At 52.6% G+C, this 22,296-nt stretch overlaps 1 protein-coding gene across 4 annotated transcripts in view; it reads left to right on the top strand.

The window, feature by feature from the left end:
* The window catches only part of GRIP2 (glutamate receptor interacting protein 2), a 95,862-nt gene extending 74,795 nt beyond the window's left edge, over nt 1–21,067 (top strand). For 3 of the 4 annotated variants that reach the window (XM_032411999.1, XM_032412000.1, XM_032412001.1), the window contains exons 11-24: nt 274–423; nt 2,810–2,996; nt 3,487–3,632; nt 4,433–4,513; nt 5,695–5,761; nt 5,854–5,999; nt 6,876–7,020; nt 8,860–8,999; nt 9,683–9,862; nt 10,881–11,055; nt 12,711–12,816; nt 16,390–16,533; nt 17,309–17,455; nt 18,482–21,067. In XM_032411999.1, coding sequence (XP_032267890.1) covers nt 274–423; nt 2,810–2,996; nt 3,487–3,632; nt 4,433–4,513; nt 5,695–5,761; nt 5,854–5,999; nt 6,876–7,020; nt 8,860–8,999; nt 9,683–9,862; nt 10,881–11,055; nt 12,711–12,816; nt 16,390–16,533; nt 17,309–17,455; nt 18,482–18,640 — 1,973 coding nt within the window. In that variant the 3' untranslated portion in view covers nt 18,641–21,067. Of the gene's footprint in view, nt 1–273; nt 424–2,809; nt 2,997–3,486; nt 3,633–4,432; nt 4,514–5,694; nt 5,762–5,853; nt 6,000–6,875; nt 7,021–8,859; nt 9,000–9,682; nt 9,863–10,880; nt 11,056–12,412; nt 12,541–12,710; nt 12,817–16,389; nt 16,534–17,308; nt 17,456–18,481 lie in introns of those variants that run through there. The other variant, XM_032412003.1, reaches the window with a different exon arrangement.
* The last annotated feature ends 1,229 nt before the right edge of the window (nt 21,068–22,296 follow it).

A 22,296-nucleotide genomic window follows, 5' to 3' on the forward strand; every position in this document is an offset into this window, starting at 1 on the left:
AGCGTTACCTAGCACATTAGTGATGAGATGGGCCCCTATCCCTGGCAGCTGGGTTTCACCATGTCTGTGAAAACCCTGCAGTCTTTGAGGCCCAGAGCGGGCGAGACCTGTCTGAGGTCACACAGCCAGTGTTTGAGGTGAAAGGGGGAAGGCGTCCCAGTGTCTCTCTGCGTCCCAGTGTCTCTCTTCCGTGGGGTGGTTGCCTGGCACCCACTGTGTGGCAGGGTGGGGGACCCTTCTGGGGTTCACGGGGCTGTGCTCTCATCTCCCCAGCCTTGTCCTCGACTCCCTTTTCCTCGCCGACCATGAATCATGCCTTTCCCTGCACCAATCCCAGCACCCTTCCCCGTGGATCCCACCCCATGAGCCCCCGGACTACAATGGGGCGGAGGAGGCAGCGAAGAAGGGAACACAAGAGCACATGTAAGTAAGCCATGGTCTCTTCCCTCCTCTTTGGGCTGCCTGTATGGCTGAGAGATTTGCCAAAGAATGGGGGTATTTGGGACAGGGTCCCAGGTGTGTGTAGGCTCATTAAATAGCATGAGTGGCCCACCAGGCTGCCATGGACGGTTGGGCAGGTTGTGTGCTGCACAAGGACGCACCTGAGGGGTGTCAGTCACTTTGTACATTTTAGTCTTATATTTTGATTATGGAAAATTCCCAGCAGGTGATGACACAGTGTCTCAGGAAAGGATACCTTTTCAGATGTGCATAAAGGTTTCACAGTAACTCCATTTCATTTTCTTTCATTCTGTGATTCATTCTGATGCATTCAAAGAGAAAGTCTGAGTGTGGTGTAGCTGTGTCTGTACCACTTCTCTGACATTTTTTAATTTCCCCTAAAACAAAGACACATAGGCCTGAGACTAGCCATCCAGGATGTAATAGTTTATAATAATTTTCACTTTTATTATATATATCTCATATATATAGTGTATATATATGTACATGTATATATACACTACACTTATATATATATACACACATACACATACACACATATATTTCTACTTCCCTTTTGTTTATAGGCATTTCTCTTTATTTATGATCACTATGTCTATAATTCCCTTTTGAAATGAAGGTATTTAAGAATTTTACAAAGTGAATAAATGGAAAGACAAATAATAGTGAATGATAATGTGGAGGTAGCAAAAGTCACGAGAATGCCAAGAATTTTGAAGTCTCCTGGGAAAAGTCCTTGCTTTGCTGATGTAGAAAGTCTATCTAGCCTCCTGCCATGTGAACTGCAGAGGCCTCCAGGAAGGATGAAAGGTCAAACTGGGCCATTTGGAATTGAGCCAAAAGAGGGAAACGAGGAGTACAAATCACCTGGCACCTGAAATATGGTTATGAGCTTCCTGGAAGCCAAGGTGAAAAGGGAAACAGATTTCAGAGTCAGATGAGAGGTAAAATATGCCTTTACCAACCACCTTTGTCAACCACCAAAGCTGGGAGTGTGTAGGTGAAAAGATTCAGAAATGCTGTTCATAGGCAGGGGCATGTGGAGGCTGGGGGCTCTCGTGACCACTTATCTGTCCTTTTCCTAGGATGGATGACAAATAAAATGTTATCATTATTATTGTTGATGATAATTATTTAATTGAACAATTTGAACACCTCCTATGTACCAGGCACCATTCTTATTATTAGGGATGTAACTGTGAAAATATAATAAATATAAATACAATAACGCAACATATGTAACAATATAATATATCATGTGTATTGTAATGTGTAATATAAATATAACAAAATAGTAATAAAGATATAATAGTTTAATATAATTAGTAGTAGAATTAAATATGGTAAATTATATTTAATAAATGATATCCAATGTCCATGTTAATAATACAAATGTATTTTATATATGGAATATAAAACGATATACATTAAGTAACATATCAAATAGATAGAAGGTTTTCATATGACCCAGCAATTCCATATCTAGGTATACGCCCAGGAGAAATGAAAACATATGTCATGTTCACCCAAAAACTTACACATGAATATTCTTAGCGGCATTATTCATTTTCGCCAAAAGGTGGAAACAACCCAGATGTCCATTAAGAGATGAATGCATAAATAAAATGTGGTGTATTCATATAATGGGATATTATTTGGCCATAAAAAGGTACGAATTCCAGAGACATGCTACAATATGGAGAAACCTTGAAAATTATGCTTAGTGAGAGAAGCCAGACGCAGAAGGCCACAGATTATAGGATTCCATTTATGTGGAATGCCCAGAAGAGGCAAATCTACACAGAAGCAAATAGGTTAGTGGTTGCTTAGGGCCAGGAGAGATGGGAGGATTTGGGGCAATAGCTAAAGGGACCAGGGTTTCTTATTTTGAGGTGATGAAAGCGTTCTACAATCGATTGTGCTGATGGTTGCACAACATTGTTAATATACTAAAAAACCACTGACGTGTACACTCTAAAAATAGGTAAATTGTATCTCAATAAAGCTGCACCAAAATTAGCATACTATGTGGTATTATGAGAGCGTTCTGACAAAGCTAACATCACGTACCAGCACAACCCTCAGAAGCTCTGTTTATAACGCGGCAGTCCCAGGAGCTGGTTTCCTTCATCCTTGTCACGGCCCTGCTGGGTGGGACTCACCCGCGGGCCAGACAGGGAGAGCACGGCTCAGAGTGCACTATGACTCTGCACTCCGCAGGGCGAGGCAGGGCTCCCACCCACTCGCCCCTCTGACTCTAGGTCCTTGGGCCTGGGCGTGGGTTGGTGCTGGCAGGAAGGGCTCTCTGGGACTGCCCACCTGAGAGCTGTGCCCACCTGTCCCGCAGTGTCACTGGCCTCCAGCACGGTGGGGCCTGGGGGACAGATCGTGCACACGGAGACCACGGAGGTCGTGCTCTGCGGAGACCCCCTCAGCGGCTTTGGCCTCCAGCTCCAGGGAGGCATCTTCGCCACCGAGACCCTGTCCTCCCCGCCCCTCGTGCGCTTCATCGAGCCCGACAGCCCGGCAGAGAGGTGAGCCAACTGCCCCCGCCCCCTGGGCCTGCCACTCTCCAATTCAGAGGGCTCACAGACAGCCAGGGAAACTGAGTCACATGCCAAGCCTGGCTTCACGAGGGTCTCTCACCTAACCATCCCATCCACTCCATCATCAACCCCACTTTACAGATAAGGAAACCGAGGCGCAGAGATGCTGATTCCTTTGCTCAGGGTCACACAGCTCGTGAGTGACCCAGGACTTGAACCTCTGTCTGTCTGAAGTCAGCGTTCTCTATACACACATCTCGTAAGGCACAGCGTCATCCCCCTTGGACAGACAGAGAAACCGAGGCCCAGCGAGTTTACCCCCTTAGCCAGAGTCACGGGGTTAGTTGCCTGAGGCTCTAGAGCCGGCCCAGGGCTGAGCTGTGAGTCAGACCCAGGCCTGCCCACACATGGCATTCTCGTGCCCCAGGAATAGCCGTGATGGTAACGGAGCTGCTTCTTTCTGTGGGACTGGGTTCAGGTGTGGGCTGCTGCAGGTCGGGGATCGGGTCCTGTCCATCAACGGGATTGCCACCGAGGACGGGACGATGGAGGAAGCCAACCAGCTGCTGCGGGACGCGGCGCTGGCCCACAAGGTCGTGTTGGAGGTCGAGTTTGACGTGGCAGGTGAGTGAGTGTCCCTACCCACCTCCTCATGCGTTGGGACCCTGTGCTCCCTCCTCTCTTTATCCTGCTCCTGCCCGGGGCACATGCTCTTCCAGCCCCATCCCACTCCCCGCCTGGTGACCCTCTGCCAGAGCATTTGCGGTGTGTACCTGAGGACTAGTGGTGGCAGGGAAGGCCCTGGCCGGGGAGGCAGGAATCCCACACGCCAGTCTGAGGGTTGATGAGGGATTTTTGTGCCAAAACAGGACCTAAGGGAGGGCAGAGGGGAGCTGAAAATATCCCATGCCCCTCTGCAGGCCTTAGGTAAAGAACCCCAAACACAAACTCAGGTTAGAACTCTGGTCCTGTGATTTGGACATTCTGTGACTTTGGACAGGACTTTCGTGCCCACCACCATCCTCAGTTTCCCCAACCGTGAAATACTGAATAGAGTCCTTCTACTACAGTGGATATTGTTTGAGTTAGATGAGATCAATCGTGTGAAAACACCCAGCTAACGCCTGGCACGTAGTAGGTGCTCAGTAAATTGTTGTTGGATCTGAACTGGGTTGGGTTTGCCTCTGGGGTACCCCCTGGATGGCAGTCATGGGGTCTAGGTGCCAGCCCCAAATCTGCTCTGATCAGATTGATTGTCTGAGACAGATGTCAGCTCACCATGCCTCAGTTTCCTCCTCTGTCAGGATAGGGTTGGGATGGTGACTTTGCATTCTCTCCCAGCTGGCCTAGAATGGGTGGGGAGCTGGGACTCCCTGCATCTCCTCCCTTGGGTCTCACACGCGTCCACGTGTGTTTGCATGCAGAGTCCGTCATCCCGAGCAGTGGCACCTTCCACGTGAAGCTGCCCAAGAGGCGAGGCGTGGAGCTGGGCATCACCATTGGCTGTGAGTCCCTCCCCGCTGTCCAGTCCCCACCCCCAGCGAGCCACACCTCCAGCCTGGAGGAGGGGGATGCTCCTGGTGCAGCCCCTTCCTACCCCAGACTCCACAGTCAATGGAGGTGGGAGTTTAAGCAATCTGGGAGGGGAGAAGCTGCTCCTAGCCCAGGAAACTCCAGATAGGGCTGCCAGATACAGTTGCACAAGTTGTACATGACATTAGGGTGCCCATCTGAGGTAGACTTACCATTTTATTACATCATTTCCTCAATGGACTAATTGGAAGGGGCGCCCTTGTCTTATCTGCAAAGATGCCACATGGGCTAGAAAGGGCTCCTACCATCTGGTCACTAATGGGAAAACCCATTAGCCCAGATGGACTTTTTTTGCAAGAAAATGTAGCTACTCATGTAACACCCATTGTCTTAGGTCACATTTCCCCAGAAAGAGCTTCTTAGACAAAGTTACATTCGGGGGGGTTTTACTGAGAAGGGCCCTTGGAATCAACACCTGTGCCAGGTGAGGGATGTGGGACTGGGTGGACGGAGAAGCTGGTTGTGATGCAGCCGGTCCCACGGAGAGCTCTTGGGCCAGGAAGGCTTTGGAAGTTGTCGTGAATGAGGCTGGGAGCCAGGCCTTTGCACCACTGTGTGGACCAGGCCGCACCCAGGAGCTGTACAACCTTGGGTGAGGCCGTTCTCTCGGCCAAAGGCAATTCCCAGAGAGGGAGGCCCCTGGGAGCCATTCAGCCAGCACTCCCTGCAGCTGGGAGAAGGGAAAACTCAACTGTGGATGGGTCACCTAGTTCTGGGGCCCACCCTGTGCTAGGTGGGAGTGCCAGCCAGACACAGCCCCTGAAGGGGCTCACAGTTTGCTGGGGGATGGGCTGAGCAGAAGGGCAAAGGGCTGATGTGGATTGAGCACCTACTATGTGCCGGGATCCACGTTAGGTTTTGCCTTGTCTAGTTTAATCTCGTGACATCTCCATGAGTTCTGTGGTGCCATCCCCATTTTGCAGTGGGGAAAGTGAGGCAGAAGGGGGGCTGATTTACTCATGGTCACCAGGCAGGAAGCAGTGAGAGCAGGGCATGTGGCTCAGCATTCATGCCCCAACTCCTGGGCCCTCCCAGCCCCCCTCCTCGAGGCTGAGGCCATCAAAGGTTGGATTCATGGCTTCTTTACCCCCAGCGACCAGCAGGAAGCGAGGAGAGCCCCTGATCATCTCTGACATCAAGAAGGGCAGTGTGGCACACAGGTAGGGATGGCCCTGGACACAGGGTAAGGGGAGCCGTCCATGGGGAGTAACATGTGCCAGGCTCTTTGTGTCCCCCACCCCTGCTCCTGCAGGACCGGCACCCTCGAGCCAGGCGACAAGCTGCTGGCCATCGACAACATCCGCTTGGACAACTGCCCCATGGAGGATGCTGTGCAGATCCTGCGGCAGTGCGAGGACCTGGTGAAGCTGAAGATCCGGAAGGATGAGGACAACTCTGGTATGGCCCTCACCCGGCCCTGCCACCTCTCTCGGTCCCCCCACGGGATCAGCAGTTTCCAGCTTGCAATGTGGGGCTCCCTCTGGCCGAGGAGGGAGGGTGGCAGGCTGCTGGTGGAGACTCCTTGAATGAGCAAATGCAGGGAGGCAGCCCCGCACTCGGATGTCTCCTGGTCCCCGGGGCTGCCTGGATCCTCCATGGCCAGCACAATGCCTAGCAGAGGAGGCCCACAGGGGGCAGCAGTGAGCAGAGGGGTTGGTGGGGCAGGGACGCCGCAGGGGGATACATCCTGCGTGGGTGATGTGTGAGTGAAGAAGTAAAGACTGCCAACTCTAACACCTCTGAGGCCAGACAGGTGACAGAAGTGAGTGACCTGGACAGAAGGTAAGAAAAAATGATGCAGGTTGGGGAGGCAGAAGGGAGGCGTGAGGCTTGTGGCCCCTGGAGAGCCAATCCCTTATTCAGAGGGGCAGCTGCCGACTCCTGCCCTGGGAAGGATGGTCTCTTGTGGGCAGATTCTTCTTCTTCATCTTTTTTTAAAGAAAAGCTGGAAGTCTGGTTTCTTCTTATCCTCATGATTGTTATTTTGTGTCCTGGGTGAAATCTATAGTTTAGAATGTTGGTTTCACGATTCTTTTCTTTCTTCTTTTTTCCATGGGGTTTGGGTGCAAGAAAACATTTGTGGAGGCAGAAGGTGGCCTCAGGATCCCCGGGCAGTGCCATCTGAAGTCATGGCACGAGCAGATAGGTGGATTAACGAATGAGTGGATGGATGAGTTTGAGGGATAAGTACATCAGGACCCTGGGGGCTGGGGGCATCCAGCTCCCCTGGGTCCTGCTCCACTGCGCCCCACCTGATGGCTGCCACCTTTGCAGATGAGCAGGAGACCACAGGGGCGATCAGCTACACAGTGGAACTGAAACGTTACGGGGGTCCCCTGGGCATCACCATCTCGGGCACAGAGGAGCCTTTTGACCCCATTGTCATCTCAGGCCTCACCAAGCGTGGTCTCGCTGAGAGGTGAGCTGGGGTTCTGTGGGGACACACAGGGCAGACCTGGGGACCCTCATGGGGCAGGGGTTGGGCTTTGGGAACGGTCAAAGTGGATTCTGACCTCGGTTCCAACGTCGATGTCCTGGGTGACATCAGGCCTGTCCCTTCCCTCGCTGAGCCTCAGTTCCACAGAGGCAGACCAGCCCCCCTGGCAGACCTCCCTCCCAACCTGGAGATTCCGCGCGTCTGGAAAGTCAGCACTGTGAGCCATTTTGGAGCGCCTGCTGTGTCCTTCAATCCTGGCACAGCCTGGGGCTTTTCAGGAGGCATTAGGGGCCGCCCTGCTGTCCTCTCCTCTGGGAAAGCTGTGAGAAAGAGGGTGTCGCAGGCTGTCCAGACTGGGGGGAGCAGGTGAATCTGGGGCCCAGAGGTGGAACAGGGCCCCACAGGGGTCACAGGGATGCCAGGCCTGGGTGGGACAGGCTGGGCCCCCCGAGGAGGATGAAAGCAGGAGGGCCCACATGGTGGTGGGCTGCAGCAATAGGATGGAGGGGACTGAGGTTCGGTGGAGGGCTCCCTGTTCCTGGAGCGCCCCCTGCTGGCCCACTGCAAAGGTCAGCGTGGACGGTTCCTATCTCAAGTGTGTTCATCTACTCCCACCTTGACTGGGTACCTACCGGGTGCCAGCCCGTTCTGGGAGCTGAGGACGCAACAGACAGTGCCCTTGCCCTCACCGGGCTGATCTAGCTCAGTGCTGACCAACTGCAATGTAATGTGAGCCCCACGTTTCGGTATAAACTTTCTGGTGGCCATATTAGAAAAATAAAAGGAAAAGAATAACATGAATCTTAAATACGTATTTATGTTAACATGTGTAGTCAAGATACAAATTATAACGAGATGTTTTACATTCTTTTTTGTCATACTGTGTCTTCAGAACCCGTTGTGTATTTTCTATAGTCAAGCCATCTCAGTTTGGGCCAGCCACGTTTCGGGACCCAGTAGCCACATGGGGCTGGTGTCTCACGATCACCTTCCCCAGCCCAGTTCCCAGGGATACCATTTCATCGGCCAGGGGTCAGGGCCAGGCAGCACACATTTTTAAAAACGCTCCTCAGGTAATTCTAACGGTGTCCAGGTAGAGACCCCACTGGGCCAGAGCAAGGCTACTGCCTGGCCCTATCAGCCCCTCGCACCCCCTTGTGAGGTCAGCTGGGCATCCTGTGCTCATTCTCTGGGTGAGAAAACAGGCCAAGGGAAAGGAAAGGCTCCCCATGGATTTCTGTTGGAGGGAAACACGAATCCCTTCCACCCAGCCATCTTTCAACTACAATTAGATAAAGTAAGTTTATCACTCCCATTTTACACATGAAGGAACTGAGACTCAGGGAAGTTGAGAAACGGGGCCCCAGATCATGCTTGACACTGATTCCAGAACCTAACTTTAGAGTCAGGCAGAACAATCCCCTCCCCCGCCCCAAATTCTAGACTTAATTTTTTTTTAAATTTTTTGTTTTTTAGAGAGGAAGAGAGTGGGAGGAGGGGCAGAGCGAGAGGGAGAATCTTAAGCAGGCTCCATGCCCAGCACGGAGCCCAATGCAGAGCTCAATCTCACGACCCTGAGATCATGAGCTGAGCCGAAATCAAGAATCGGACGCTTAGCCGACTTAGCCACCATGCATCCTCCAAATTCTAGACATTATACCTTTGTTAATGCCACCTTAGATGATACTTGCTTTTTGCTACAGCTGGGTTTAACTGAGGTCAGTCAGGCTTGTGCCTTGGGGTTCCTGAGTTCCCTGAGGGCAGACCCCCTCCCTGAAGCCTTGAATGTCTCTCATTCTCTGTCCTGTGCCCCCTCCCCAGGACTGGCGCTATCCACGTTGGGGATCGTATCCTGGCCATCAACAGCGTTAGCCTCAAGGGCCGGCCTCTGAGTGAGGCCATCCACCTCCTACAGGTGGCTGGCGAGACTGTCACACTGAAGATCAAGAAGCAGCTAGACCGTGAGCCTCCCCCCCTCCCCCCGGGGCCATCCACCCATTTAGGAAGGGAAATCCCTCTGTGCCTCTGTGCCAGGTTCATGTGCCCAACCCCATGGCATCCTCACCAAATCCTATGCAGGTGGGAAGACACCTGGGACAGCTGAGGAGGCCAGACTCAGAGAGGGGAGTGGTGGTCCTAAGGTCACAGCTTGTGTAGGGCAGAGTCTGGGTCTGAACCACCCTCTCCATCGTCTCCCGCCTCTCAAGGCTGCTTGTTCTGCCTTAGGGCCGAAGTTTGTACATTCCTCAGTTCCCCTGAATTTGCACCCTGTACCTTGGCAGGGAGGCCACCACCTGCAAGGGAAGGAACCTGAGCTTTTGGGTCTTCCTTCTAATCTGGGCTCCACTGTTGTTCACCATGTGACCTTGGGCGTGTTGTGCAGACCCAGAACCTCAGGGACTCCCCAGGGCCCAGCTCAGAGAACTCAGCCTCAGTTTTCCTGTCTGTGAAATGGGTTTGCCCGTTAGTGTGCCCCTTCTCCTCCTATCAGATTGCTCAGTAGCAGGCTCGGGGAGTGTGGAGGGGGCGCTCAGTGCCTGTGAGTTCCCAAACCAGACTGAAGTGGGGAAACTGAGGCTCACTGAGTGTCTCTGTGTCTCTGAGGTCAGAGGCCAGTGGTGGTGACACCCCTTTTCTGTCCCAGGCCCCCTCCCATGCCGCAAGTCGGGCAGCCTCAGCGAGGCCAGTGATGCAGATGAGGACCCACCAGAGGCACTCAAAGGAGGCCTGATGGCAGCCCGGTTCTCATCCGCTGTGCCCAGTGTGGATAGTGCTGTGGAGTCCTGGGACAGCTCGGCCACAGAGGGTGGACTCGGGGGCCCAGGTAACGCCTCGGGGCCCTAGGCCAAGTGACATGCTCTCTCTGGGCTGCCCCAGCTGCCGGGCCTTTGCAGGGGCTGTTCCCTCGGCCTCATCCTCCCTCCTCCTCTCCCTGCTCCATCCTTCAGGGACACTTCCTGGAGGCAGACCTGCCTGGGCCCCATTAGCCATTCGCAGGGCCCCTCACTGCTCAGAGCATGGACCTCAGGCCTTCATACATCTTTTGATTAGCATCCATAGCACCATGGAGTTCCCCACCTTGAGGTTAGGGACCAAGCTGGCCTCACCTTTGTCTTTCTCATTCCTAGCCCGGTGCCCTGTACACAGCAGGCGCCCAAGCAGTGTTTATTGCATCCAGTTGAAGATGGGAAGGCAGAAAGCCCCTTCCCACCCCGTCCCGCAAGACCCTGCCTTAAGGTGGACACGTCCAGGCTGCCCTCTGAGGACGCAAGCTCCCCTGCCCGGGCATGTTAAGACTCATGGGTGGCCTCGGGGTTTGGGGGGCATTTGAATCTAGCAGCTGGCCTTCTGGCCTCTGTAAGGCCCGGCTCAGAGAACTAGTGGAGCAAGGCCTCTAAGTGGCCTCAGGTGGCTCCCAGCCCTGGTCCTCACTGGCTGTATATCTATCTGCCTTCCCTGGGTCTCCGCTTCCCCGTCTCTTGTACTTGATAAGCATCTCTTAGCTGACCCCTGGGGCAGGGTCTTGAGAGCTCCCAAAGGCAGGCAGAGAGGAATGGTTACAATGGTGAGCCTCCTCCCCAGGTAGGAGGCAGCCAGGCTAAGCCCATGGAGCCGGGACAGGGTCTTGGAGCCCTGGCCATGAACTCCTCTGCTGGGGGATCAGGAGTTCTGGGGGGCTCTGGGGGTAGGGACTAGGTGGCAGGGCCCTCAGGGGACTCTGGGTAGTCATGCAAGGCCAGAGGGGGCCAAGACCTATCCAGGGTCATCTAGCACAGCTGGAAAAGGGGTGGGAAGGAGGGCAAGCTGAAGTGGATACAGACACCCACCTCTCCACCCGGCAGGCTCCTACACTCCGCAGACGGTGGCTCGGGGCGTGACCCCCCAGGAGTGGCGGCCCAGCCGGCTGAGAAGCAGCCCCCCACCCACCGAGCCCCGGAGGACGAGCTATACCCCGGCCCCCACGGACGAGAGCTTCCCCGAGGAGGAGGAAGAGGAGGATTGGGAGCCACCAACTAGGTCTGTGGTGGGAATGCCACGAGGGAGGAGGCAGTCATGGTCTCCTGGTCTCCATAGCGGTGGGGCAGCAGAGGGGTCTTGTCCGGCTCCCGAGGAGGGGCGCCTCCCGGGAGAGGGGAGGAAGCATCGGGCAGAGCTGCCTCAGCCAGGCTGAGATGGGGACAACGGTGTGCCGGGCAGAGGGCACAGCAGTGGCAAAGGCGTGGAAGGTGTTTGCCTTTCCAGAGTCTGGTAATCTCCCATTCTCAGAACAGCTCAGAACTTGAACCTGACCCTCCTAACTTAGCCCAGATTGCTTGATGGCCTCCTGCAAGGGCCCTCGGGTCCCAGGCACCCGCCCTGGCCGTGGATGTGGTGGGTTTGGTAGCGGTTGGCTTTGAAGGACACCGCATCAGTCCTGGAGGAGGCTCTCGCAGAGAGCAGACCCTGTGGAGAAATGCTGTTCCTCACCCAGCCCTAGCCACCCCTCCTGTGTCTGTGCTTTGGATCGGGCACTTCTGCCTCCAGTGCCTTTCCCTCTGTCTCCTGGCCAAGGCCCGTGCGGCCATGCAAACCCAGCTCACATTCTCCCACCTCCTCCGGGAGGCTCCCCCGACTTTCTCAGGCAGAAGGCATCCCTCCCTCTGCTGGTCCCCAAGCCGCCACTGCGAGCCTCCTCGTGGCACTGGCTGCCTTGTGCCCACCTGGTTCATGACCTGGCTGCGGTCCCTTCTGCGTAGCGCCCCTCGCTGAGTGCCTGGCACCCAGTGGGGACTGCTGCACACTTTGTGACTGACTCACCAGCTCCTTGAGAACAGGGGCTACACCTTACTCACTGCCGTAGCCCCAGGCCCTGCGGAGCCCTGGCCCGGGGAATGTTCGTAGAATTGGTTTGAATGGAGAGAATATCCTCAGCCTTAGTCTTCTCATCTGTAAAATGGGAAGGACAGGAGGCAACTATTGCCCGTCATCCTCCCTGAGTCTCCCTAGCAGAGAAAAGCTCGTGGGCCTTTGTAAGAAAGTGCTTTGCAAACCATCCTTTCTAAGCGGCCAGGACTTTGTAGGTGGCAGTTGGCTTTGTGAACTATGAAGTGTGCAAGTGTGACTTGTTACCATTCTAACGAGCCTCGATTTTAGAGCTGATGACGGGCCCGTACAGCCTGTGACGGAAGCTGTGGGGTGGCCTGGACCCTTCCCCAAGCGCAGATACACTCTCCTCTCCATCCATCTGTGTCCTCGCTGGCTCCAGCTCTGTCCCTGTCACTGTGCTATGATGCCATGTGTCTGGGTGGGGCCAGGGGCCGTCCTCTGGGGCTACACCATGGATCTCCTCTCTGTCTGTCTGTCTGTCTGTCCGTCCGTCTGTCTCTCTTCCCAGGCGTCCTGTGTCACCGCTCTCCACCCCGTCTCATCTGCCCCTGTTCTAACTGGCCACCGACAGTCCTGGTCGCCCCTAACTGCGTCTTCCCCCCATTCCGTGTCACCAACCACTGCCCCGGGGCCCCAGCACTGCCACCGAGGACGCCCGCCTGCCTGCCCGCCCGCCTGCCCGCCCACCCTATGGCCCCTCGAGCCCAACGCTGGGCCCCGGGGCCCCGAAGACTCCTCAGGCCCCAGCCCGCCTGCCCACCCACCCGCCTGCCAGGAGTTGACGCTCTCTGGTTCCTACGTTACAGCCCAGCCCCTGGCCCTGCCCGTGAGGAGGGCTTCTGGCGCATGTTCGGGGAAGCGCTCGAAGACCTGGAGTCATGTGGTCAGTCAGAGCTGCTGAGGGAACTGGAGGTAGGGCCACCCACCCCACAGACCTTCCTGGGGGCCCCCGTGCATGGACACACCGACGTGCGTGCCCGTGGGAAGCAAGCATGTTGATGGGATCCTGCTCATGTGTAGTGTGTATCATGCACTCACTCGGCACCCTCCGTGTAAAGGCGTCTTTACCCACGTGCAGGTGTGATTGAGAGCACCATGGTATGGCACGTGGAGGTATGTGCACATACGGACGTGTCTGGCATCATCATGTGCGCACCGGGGGCATGCGTGTGTGCATGTGTGTGAGCATGCTCATGTATCCACAAATGCTGAGGGTATTTTCAGAACAGGTGTGTCTGAGCGCCCATTTGGATGCTGAGGGGCAGTTTTGGGGTGTGTGTGTGTGTGCAGGTGCAGTCTGGGGACGTGGTTGTGGGCATGCTCCGTGGAAGCATGTGGATGTGAGCATCAGGGACAGACAGCACAGGGGATGAGGGGTCAGGGGAGCTGAGAAGTGAATACAGCTTTGTGTGAGGTCAGCATGGCCCACTTTGGAACAGGCTGCCCGGGAAGGTCTAGGAAGGATCCGACTGGTCATTTCAGAAGCTCTTTCATGCTCTGAGAGCAATAATTTAAACTTCCACTTTATCTGTGCTTTTGCCCCTAAATTGTTGATTGGTACCATTTTTTTCCTCCATCAGTCTTGCCAATTACTAGGCTCCTCAAAGAACTGATTTTTGGCTTTGTTAATTCTCATTGTTTTCTATCTTACTCATTTCTGTGTTTAGCTTCTACTTTATTTGTGTTATTTAAATAACACAAATGGTTTCTTAGCTCCTTCATTTTCAGTCTTTCTTGTTTTCTACCATAGTGCATCTTAAGCTATGATTTTACCCATAAGCACTGCTTTGGCTGCATTCCACAAATTTTGATTTGTGATGCTTTTGTTGATCATTCAATTCCAAATATTTCAAAAATTTCTATTACGATTTTAGTTAAGCCCTTGAATTACACAGAAGTGGAGAGTTTTTTTTTTTTAAACCCACATTTTAAAACCAATTCATATTTGCTTTTAATTCATATGTACTGTGGCCAGAAAATATGTTCAATTTGCTATGAATTCTTTGGAGTTTGCATCCTTATGAAATGTTATATGCTTTATCTTTATAGTTTTTTTATTAGCGGTATGATAAAATTCCCGTCATGAGTGGAGATTTGGCAAGTTTTTGACATTGTCAATTTTTGTTTTCTATCCCTTGAGGTTATATTGTTAGTTTCATATAAATTCATGCTTGCTATAACTTCTTGGCGAATTTTTCTTTTTATTATTAATCAGTATCTCTATCCGGATCTATGTGCTTTCCACTTTAAATTCCATTTTCCCTCATAATAATATGGTTCCATCAGCTTTATTTTAGCAGTGTTTCCTGTCTTTTTTCCAATTTATTTATTTTCAAGCTTACTGTGTTACTAAGTGTGTACATTTATCATTTTAAATGTATCTGTTATATGCTGTATGTAGCTTATTTTTCCCCCAATCCAAGAGTCTCCTTTTTAAGCTAGTTCATTTATATTTATTGTGATTACTAATATAATTAAACTTAATTCTAGCATATAATTTATACTTTCTATGTATCCTACTTACTCTATACTTCTGATCTATCTTTCCTGTTCTTGTATTGATAAATCTTTTATTCCTGTTTACTCTCTCCACCACCAAAATGGACATTTTATAATTTTATTCTTTTAGTGATTATCCTTAATTCATTTAATATTCAGTTTTTAAATTTCAAATTTTTTATTATTACAGGAGCCATATATGTGGATGGTGCAAAATTAGATAAACAAAATAAAATCAAAACTAAAATAAGCAAAATAAAACATAAGAACACAACATTCCCACTACACATAGATCATGACTGTTACTGCTTAAGTGAGTGTATATGTATTTTTAGGATAGTGAAACCATGATGTACATGCTCTTTCGTGCATTTTTTCTGTCAGCTACCCCATTTTTCCCCCACATATGGAAATAACTATCTGATACATTTTCATTTCTTCTAATACTAAGGTCATATGCAGGTTTTCACAGTTGACCCCAAATTTCCCTTTATACCTGGTCTGGCTAAGCTGGTGCCCAATCAAAGCTTGGCACCTCGTTGTTATGCTTTTTCAGTCTCTCTTAATTTTAGTCCAGTGCCTTTTTAATAGATGCTAAGTTAAAATTTTTGTTTACCAAGATAAAACTCACATAACATAAAATTTACCACGTTAAAGTAAATTGAATATTAAAAGCAAAAAGAAGTAGGGGTGCCTGGTTGGCTCAGTCAGTTAAGCATCTGCCTTCAGCTCAGTCATGATCCTGGGGTCCTGGAATCGAGTCCCGCATCGGGCTCCCTGCTCAGCGGGAAGCCTGCTTCTCCCTCTCCCTCTGCCTGCTGCTCCCCCCTGCTTGTGCTCTCTCTCTCTGTCAAATAAATAAATAAAATCTTTAAAAAAAATAAAAGTAAAAAGAATTAATTAAGGATAATCACGAATAATTCAGGGGCTTTTAGTGTTTTCATGATGTTGCGTATACATGACCAGAACATTTCTAACATCCCAAAAAGAAACCCCACATCTCCCAACTGCTATCTGCTTTCTGTCTCTATGGATTTGCATGTTCTGGATATTTCTTATAAATGGGGTCATGCAGTATGTGGCCTTTCATGTCTGACTTTTTTCATTTAGCTTGATGTTGTAGAACGTATCAGTACTTCATGCTTTCTATGGCCGAATAATATTCCATTCTATGGGTAGACCATGTCGCTAACTTTTTGAAAAGACTAGGCGCAACTGACTTGGCCTTGAATTTTCACTATCTTCGCTTTGCTTTTTCTAGCAAAGTCGAATCAATGCCTTTGGCCCCCCTTCTGAAGGAGACAGGGCCTGTAGAATGCTTCCATTTCCCTCTAAACTCTCTCCTCTAGTCTCCCTGCTTGTTTACAAATTGCTCGAAGTTAGTTAATGTGGGATTTTAGTCAGTACTCATTAGGGTTGTAGGCAATTAATTTCTTTGCTCACTGTTGCTTTTTGCATTCTACTTTTTGCTTCTGAGTTCATCTTTAAGATCTTTTAGTGACAATCTTGGGGTGGTAAACTCTTCTAGGTTTTGTGTGTGATTTTATCTTATTTATTTTTATGATCAGCAAGATAGCAGAGTGTTAAGACCCTTGACTTTGAAACCAGATTCTGAGTTCAAATCATAATTTCTCTTAGCCTGGGTTTCCTCACCTGTAAAATGGACCCCCAAAATGGTATTTGCCTGTCTTTCTTGTAGTATCGTAGAGGACAAAATGAGTTGTGTGTGTATAGTGAGTAGAACTGAGCTCAGCACAGAGTAAGTGTTAACCATTCAGTGCCAACAATTAGTATTCTGATCGTGGGTGTGATCAAGGACCCCCCCCCCCCCCGCCCACGATCAGACTGGAGCCCCTGGAGAGCAAGGACCCTGTCTATGCTGTGCACCATTGTGACCTTGAAGGCTGATACATAGTAGGTGTCCACAGATGCTGACTACAAACAGCGAGCAAACAAGCATCCGAGTGAAGGGCTCTGTGTCCGCAGGCATCCATCATGACGGGCACGGTGCAGAGTGTGGCCCTCGAGGGCAGGCCCAGCCACCGGCCCTGGCGGAGGGGCCAGGAGGTACGAGCGTCCCCTGAAGAGATGCAGGAGCTGCTGCTGCCGACGCCCTTAGAGATGCACAAGGTGGGCGCTGGGGCTGGGCATGGGAAGCCTGGATGCGTGGCCTGGTGTCGTGAGGACCCACCAGGGGCTCCAGATGGGCCCACCCCTCTCTGGGCTTCATTTTCCTCCACCAAACACAATTTTGTACTAGGTGGAACTTGTCAAATTCTCACCATTTGGGTGATACACACACACCCCTGTGATACACACTGGGCTGCTATGAATATTTTTCTTTAAGTAGACTTTTTCCCCACTTAAGATAGTGTGTGTGTATATAAAATAGGAACACGTTTATATATGATACATGTATATGTATTTGTGTGTGTGTGTGTGTGTGTGTATATATATATCATATATATCAGTTATCAGTTCCTTAAAGGAGAAGCCAGCCTCCCTTGCCATCTGTAGGTTACTATATAGAAAAACAAAGGAGAAGAAACCTCTCAGCCAGTAGCCCTCAGAAGGCTCAGAGCCTCTTGTTAATTGAGAGATGAGCAAGTGTTAGAGGGGTGAAAACCCGTCGATACCCCACTGAGACTTTCTCCTGGGGGGGAAGGGAGAGGATTGAAGAAGAACAGAGAAGGAACCCCTTCCCCGGCTTCCCCACTGTGACTGGTGCCGGGAACCGGAGGTTGTGCTGCCATGGAGAACGCGAGGGGGCGCTGTGTGGTAGTGGCAGGGAGCGCGGCTGGGCAGTGGGCTGGGCGTGGGTCCCACACCAAGGGATGTGGGCTGCTGTGGGGAGCTGGGGACAAATGTCAGAGCTCCAGGGACTTCCTCCTCCTTCTGCTCCCAGGTGACCCTGCACAAGGACCCCTTGCGGAATGACTTTGGTTTTAGCGTCTCTGACGGCCTCCTGGAGAAGGGTGTCTATGTCCACACTGTGCGCCCTGATGGGCCAGCCCAACGTGGGGGCCTCCGGCCCTTCGACAGGGTTCTTCAGGTAATGCTGGGCTGGGGGCACCATGGATAGTGTGGCCTTTCCTTGCCTCGGGGGAAAGAGCCCCACTTCCACCCTGGCTGAGTGGCCTTAGGCCGGTCACCTTCTCTCTCTGAGCCCCGGCTTCCTCATGTGCGAAGGGAGTAACACCACCAGTCCTATGGGCCCGTTAGGCTCAGTTATGTTGCACTAACGACCCCGAATCTTAGTGGTTAACACACGAACCTTTATTTGTCCGCTGGGGGGCGGCATAGGCTTGCTCCGCCAGGCTGGTGGGGGCTCTACCCTCTGCTAATGCCTTCGACCACGTGACCTAGGAACCGAATCTGGAAAACCACACGTGGGTTTTTTCCTGCCTCCACCCAGAAGCAACACCTGCCACTGCCCTTCATGGCCTATTGGCCGGAACCAGTCACGTGACCTCGCTAACTGCAAGGGAGCCTGGGAAATGCGGGTGAGCCCAGGGAAAGCTCTGGGACAGCCCTGGCCCAGCCGCACTGCGCTGCTTTTCCCTCGCCCCAGCTACTTTTGTTCCTTTGGTGTGATTTCTGCTATGTTAGCGCTACATTTACTGAATATGTTTCCTTTAAATTGGTGGAGTTTTTCTGACTTAAATTTATTTTGAAAAGAAGCTTTTCGTGTCATTTAGGAATGAAAGACCAGCACCCCTTGCTTGACATAGAAGGTCAGTGTGAAATAAAAATAAAACAGAAACAAAGCAATGTCACCAATTCTAGGCAGGAAGCTGAGTGTGTGGTCTGCTCTTTCATGAGAAAAGGAGAGAAGTAGGTGTTAGAGGAGCAGGAAGGATGTCCTGGCACCTCCTTCGGGGTTTCTCTTTGATAAAACCTAACCAGAAGGATTGAAAGAGAGCTCGATGAAGGAGGACTTCTCTTTGTGTGTGCTCTAGATTTACCCTGTATCTGGGCTGGGGCCGGGCCCACACTGGAGGACATCTCAACGATTCCTACCTACTTCAGCCCGGGCTCAGCTGATGCCCGTCTGTCCCCTTGGCTGTGTTCCCTGCAGGTCAACCATGTTCGCACGCGGGACTTTGACTGCTGCCTGGCCGTGCCACTCCTGGCGGAGGCAGGTGACGTCCTGGCGCTGGTCATCAGCCGCAACCCGCTGGCCCAGAGCGGCCGAGCCCCACGAGCACCAGGCCCCAACAGCCCCCGGATGCTTTGAAGTCAGCACGTGGTCTGGACACCCAGGGGCCTCGGGAGTAGGTCCTGGCCCCCAGACCTGTAACTGGGCTGGAGACCTGGCCACTCACTTATCCATCTGTCCGTCTGGCAGGCTCTGAGCCATGGACTGGAATCTGTCTCTATTCTCTGGTTCTCTGGTGCCTGGAGTACCAGGCAGTGAGGTCCCTGCCCCAACTGGAGTGACATCTAGGTCTTTCTCCATGTTGGGACTCCAAGATGTCCAGAGGAGCCCCACTCAGTAGGGGTTGGGACAGGCTGCTCAGCTGGAAGAGGGGCCCTGGGGGCTAGGGAGCCCAGCTACTATAGGGAGTGCTTTCTCCCAGCAGAGCTATGGAGTTGCCAGGGAGGAGTGAGCTCCCTGTCACAGGAGGTGGGCAAGTGGGAACCGGATACCCCCAGTGCAGTCATGGACTGAGGTGTGAGGCATCCGGGCAATGGGTCCACACAGGCTCAGGTAGTTAGTTTCCCCATAGGGGGAGCATTTAGGGTGCAGCTGGGGGGCCACCTTTTCTGGACAGCCTCCCCCCAAGAGGGATGCCACTCAGGGTGGCAGCCTAGCCCCTTCCCTACTCCAGAATTCTGGTGTTTGGGGCTTGCTGGCATCCCCGCTTAAGAGGCTCTTGAGCTGGGATGGCTGAATCCCAGGAGACATTGGCCTGTTGATTCTGAAAGTGAGTGATTCTTTCATTTTGGCAGCTCTGGTCTGAAGCCTCTGGGATTTGAGACCCACAGTTCTGGGCCCTTTGGGCCAGCTGGGTGTCAGGCTTTGGGCTCTCAGCCCCTCCTCCTTCTTTTGTAGGAGGGGCAGGCAGAGATCCATATGAATACACCCCTCTCAGGCCAGGCCCCTCGCGATGGGAGGGAGTCATCTGGGACAGAAGACCTAGGAGTTTTCGTTCACCATTTCGGTGGAGATGGGAAAACCATAGAAGTATCACATATAAGATGATACAGCTCCTCTTCGATCTCCAAATCCATGAAGGAGGAGAGACAGGGAGAGGGAGGCACAGAGACAGACGGAGGCAGGCAGGAAAGCGATGGGCCATTCTCTCTCATGCCCAGAGGTGACAGTGTCCAAAGAGGTCATTTAAGGAAGTTTATTCCCACTTGAAATCTGAAAGCACCAGCATCCCTTAAAGTCGTTGTCCTCATTTTCCGCAGACCAGAAATCCTTTTGATTTTGAGAAGGGCATAGGCCTTCACCTGGTGGTCTGGGCTGCGGCCCCAGGGATGGAGGTGGGCAGGCAGGATTCAGTCAGGGCTGGGGGGTTGCTTTGCTCTTAACGGGGGTCTCAGGAAAACGGGGCACCCACTCCCGCCTGCATCCTCCATGCTTCCGTCCCTTGGAGGCCCCCAAATCCTCTTCCACTCGAGGGACAAGATGGGGAGTCAAGAGGCTTGTTCTTTTTGCTCTGGGCTGCTGCTTGGTTGCTCTGTGACCCCTCTCAGTCTGCCCTTCTCTGGACAGTCTAGGGGTGGATAGTCTTTCTGAGCAGGTCCGGGCCTCCCTGTCAGGGCCAGAACCATGCCCACTGGGCACCCTGCTCACACTCTCCCTGAGGGCGTGCATTCCCTCTTCTCCCTCCACTTCCCCACACCCTGCTGCTCCCTGCGTTCCCTGGAGAGCCCTCCATGCCAGGGCTGGCCTGCCCAATGCCTCTGCTATCTTGGATTCCTGTGTAAACACCCGCCCCAGGGTGAAAAGGTACTGCCCCCCCATCACAGGGGTACCGAGCAAAAGCCAAGAGCCCTCAGCCTGGGGGGCCAGGGGGTGCCACAGCAGAGACATGGCCACTGGCAGCCGCAGCTGTGTGAGCTTAGGCAAGTTGCCTAGCCTCTCTGGGCCTCTGTCAAGTGACAGGGCTGGACAGGCCGCACTCCCAGGGCCTCTCTGCTCAGGAGAGCTGCCTTCGACTGGCGGTGGGAAGAAGCATCCCCTCCCCGACCAGTGCCCCCTGCCTCCTCCGGCTGAGGCCTCTGCCATCTCCCAGACATATGCAACCAGGCCCGGCAGGTGGCCCCTGGCCGTGGCCAGCCTTCTCATATGCAATATTCTGGCTTCTCATGGGGGTCGTAGATCCCAGACTTGACATTTCCCGATGCCCGTCCCCGGTGAGCGTCCTGCCTGCCTATGCATTTTGGGTACAGCTCCTGTGACCTGCCCCTCCCACCCCCAAAAGCTGTATTTTTCTCTGGCTGAGATTAGAGCATATTCCTTGTAAAGTATTTTTCTACATGGGGTTTTCTTAGGGCTCTTGGAAACACATGCCAAGGGGCTGTGTTGCAAAGGCCATTTGGGGTCTCTTTGGGGCCCGTGTATAAATCTGTTCTGCCAGGGGTTGCAGTGACTTAGGAGGTGGGGGGGGATGCTGCTGTTGGGATGATTTTTTTAAATAAAATTATTTAAATGCAACTAGATTGTGGTGTGTGCTTTTTTTTTTTTTTTTTTTTTTAAATCATAGGCTGGCAATAGTCAACTTCTGTTTGGATCTTATGACATCTTCCCTACTTTCAATTAATTCATCCATTCTAAAGGTCTGCTTGGGCTCTGCATCATTCCAGCCCCTGGGAAAACAACATGAACACGACAGATGAGGGAGGTCCCGCCTGCATGGGGCTTAGATTCTCCGGTGGAAGACAGACAGTGAACAAGGGAGCAAATCGTAAAGGATTATTTCAGGAGGTATGGAGTGCAGTGAAAAAAACCCAGTCATGGGGATAAAGTGGGGGGCGAGAGCTTTAGCTCAGGGGTCAGGAGGGACTTCTCTGAAGAGGTGATATTTGGGCTGAGACCTTCAAGACAGGAGTCCCTTGGGGAGACCGGGAAGAACAGTGTCCCAGGCAGAGGGCACAGCAAGTGCAAAGGTTCGGAGGTGAGAATGAGCTTGGTCGGTTCAAGGAAGAGAAAGGAGGCCCAGAAGCAGAGTGGGGAGACCAGGTTGGAGGTTTGCAGGGCCCAATGGTAAGGGTTTGGGTAGGGACTATGGATTTTGTTCTGTCAGCAGGGCGAAGTCAAGGAGGCAGGTGAGTGGTGGGTCTGCTGTATGGAGCCCCTTTAGCCTGGGTGCGGCCCCATCGATGCCCTGAGTCTTCACAGGGCAGCCAGGGCACGATGAGCCCTGAGGTCATGGCCAGGCCTCCCTGGGGGACCACAGCTCTGTGTGGGCAGAGGGAGCGCTTCTTCCCATCAACCATGCAGGATGGAGTGCGCGCCCCATCTCTGGAGGTGTGCTAGCCTGGCTGGACCACGCTGGGGGCAACGACGTGGCTGGGCCAGGGAAGCCAAAGGCGAGCTGTGCATGGGTCACTGCGGCTCCTCCCAGGGCTGGGTGATAGGTTCAGGGCCCTTCCGCAAGGGGGAGAGAGGTGTGGGCGGGTCGTGACCAGGAGAGGCCCGTCCTACACACCTGCTTTGTGCAGGCATTGTTCTGCGTGCTTTTCAAGTATCCCCTGGGTCCTCCTGCAGCCTTCAGAGGTGGCTCTGTTATCATCCCAATGTTCTAGGTGAGGAAAGGAGGCACAGAGAGGTTAAGTAACTTGCCCTAAGTCACACGGGGAGTAAAGGATGGAGCTACAATTTGAACAAGTTATGTGGCCAAGGCACACAGGGAGGAGGAAAGTGGACAGAGGCCATCA

This window comes from Phoca vitulina, unplaced genomic scaffold (assembly GCF_004348235.1).
Source record: "Phoca vitulina isolate PV1807 unplaced genomic scaffold, GSC_HSeal_1.0 scaffold13, whole genome shotgun sequence".
Taxonomy (NCBI): Eukaryota; Metazoa; Chordata; class Mammalia; order Carnivora; family Phocidae; genus Phoca; species Phoca vitulina.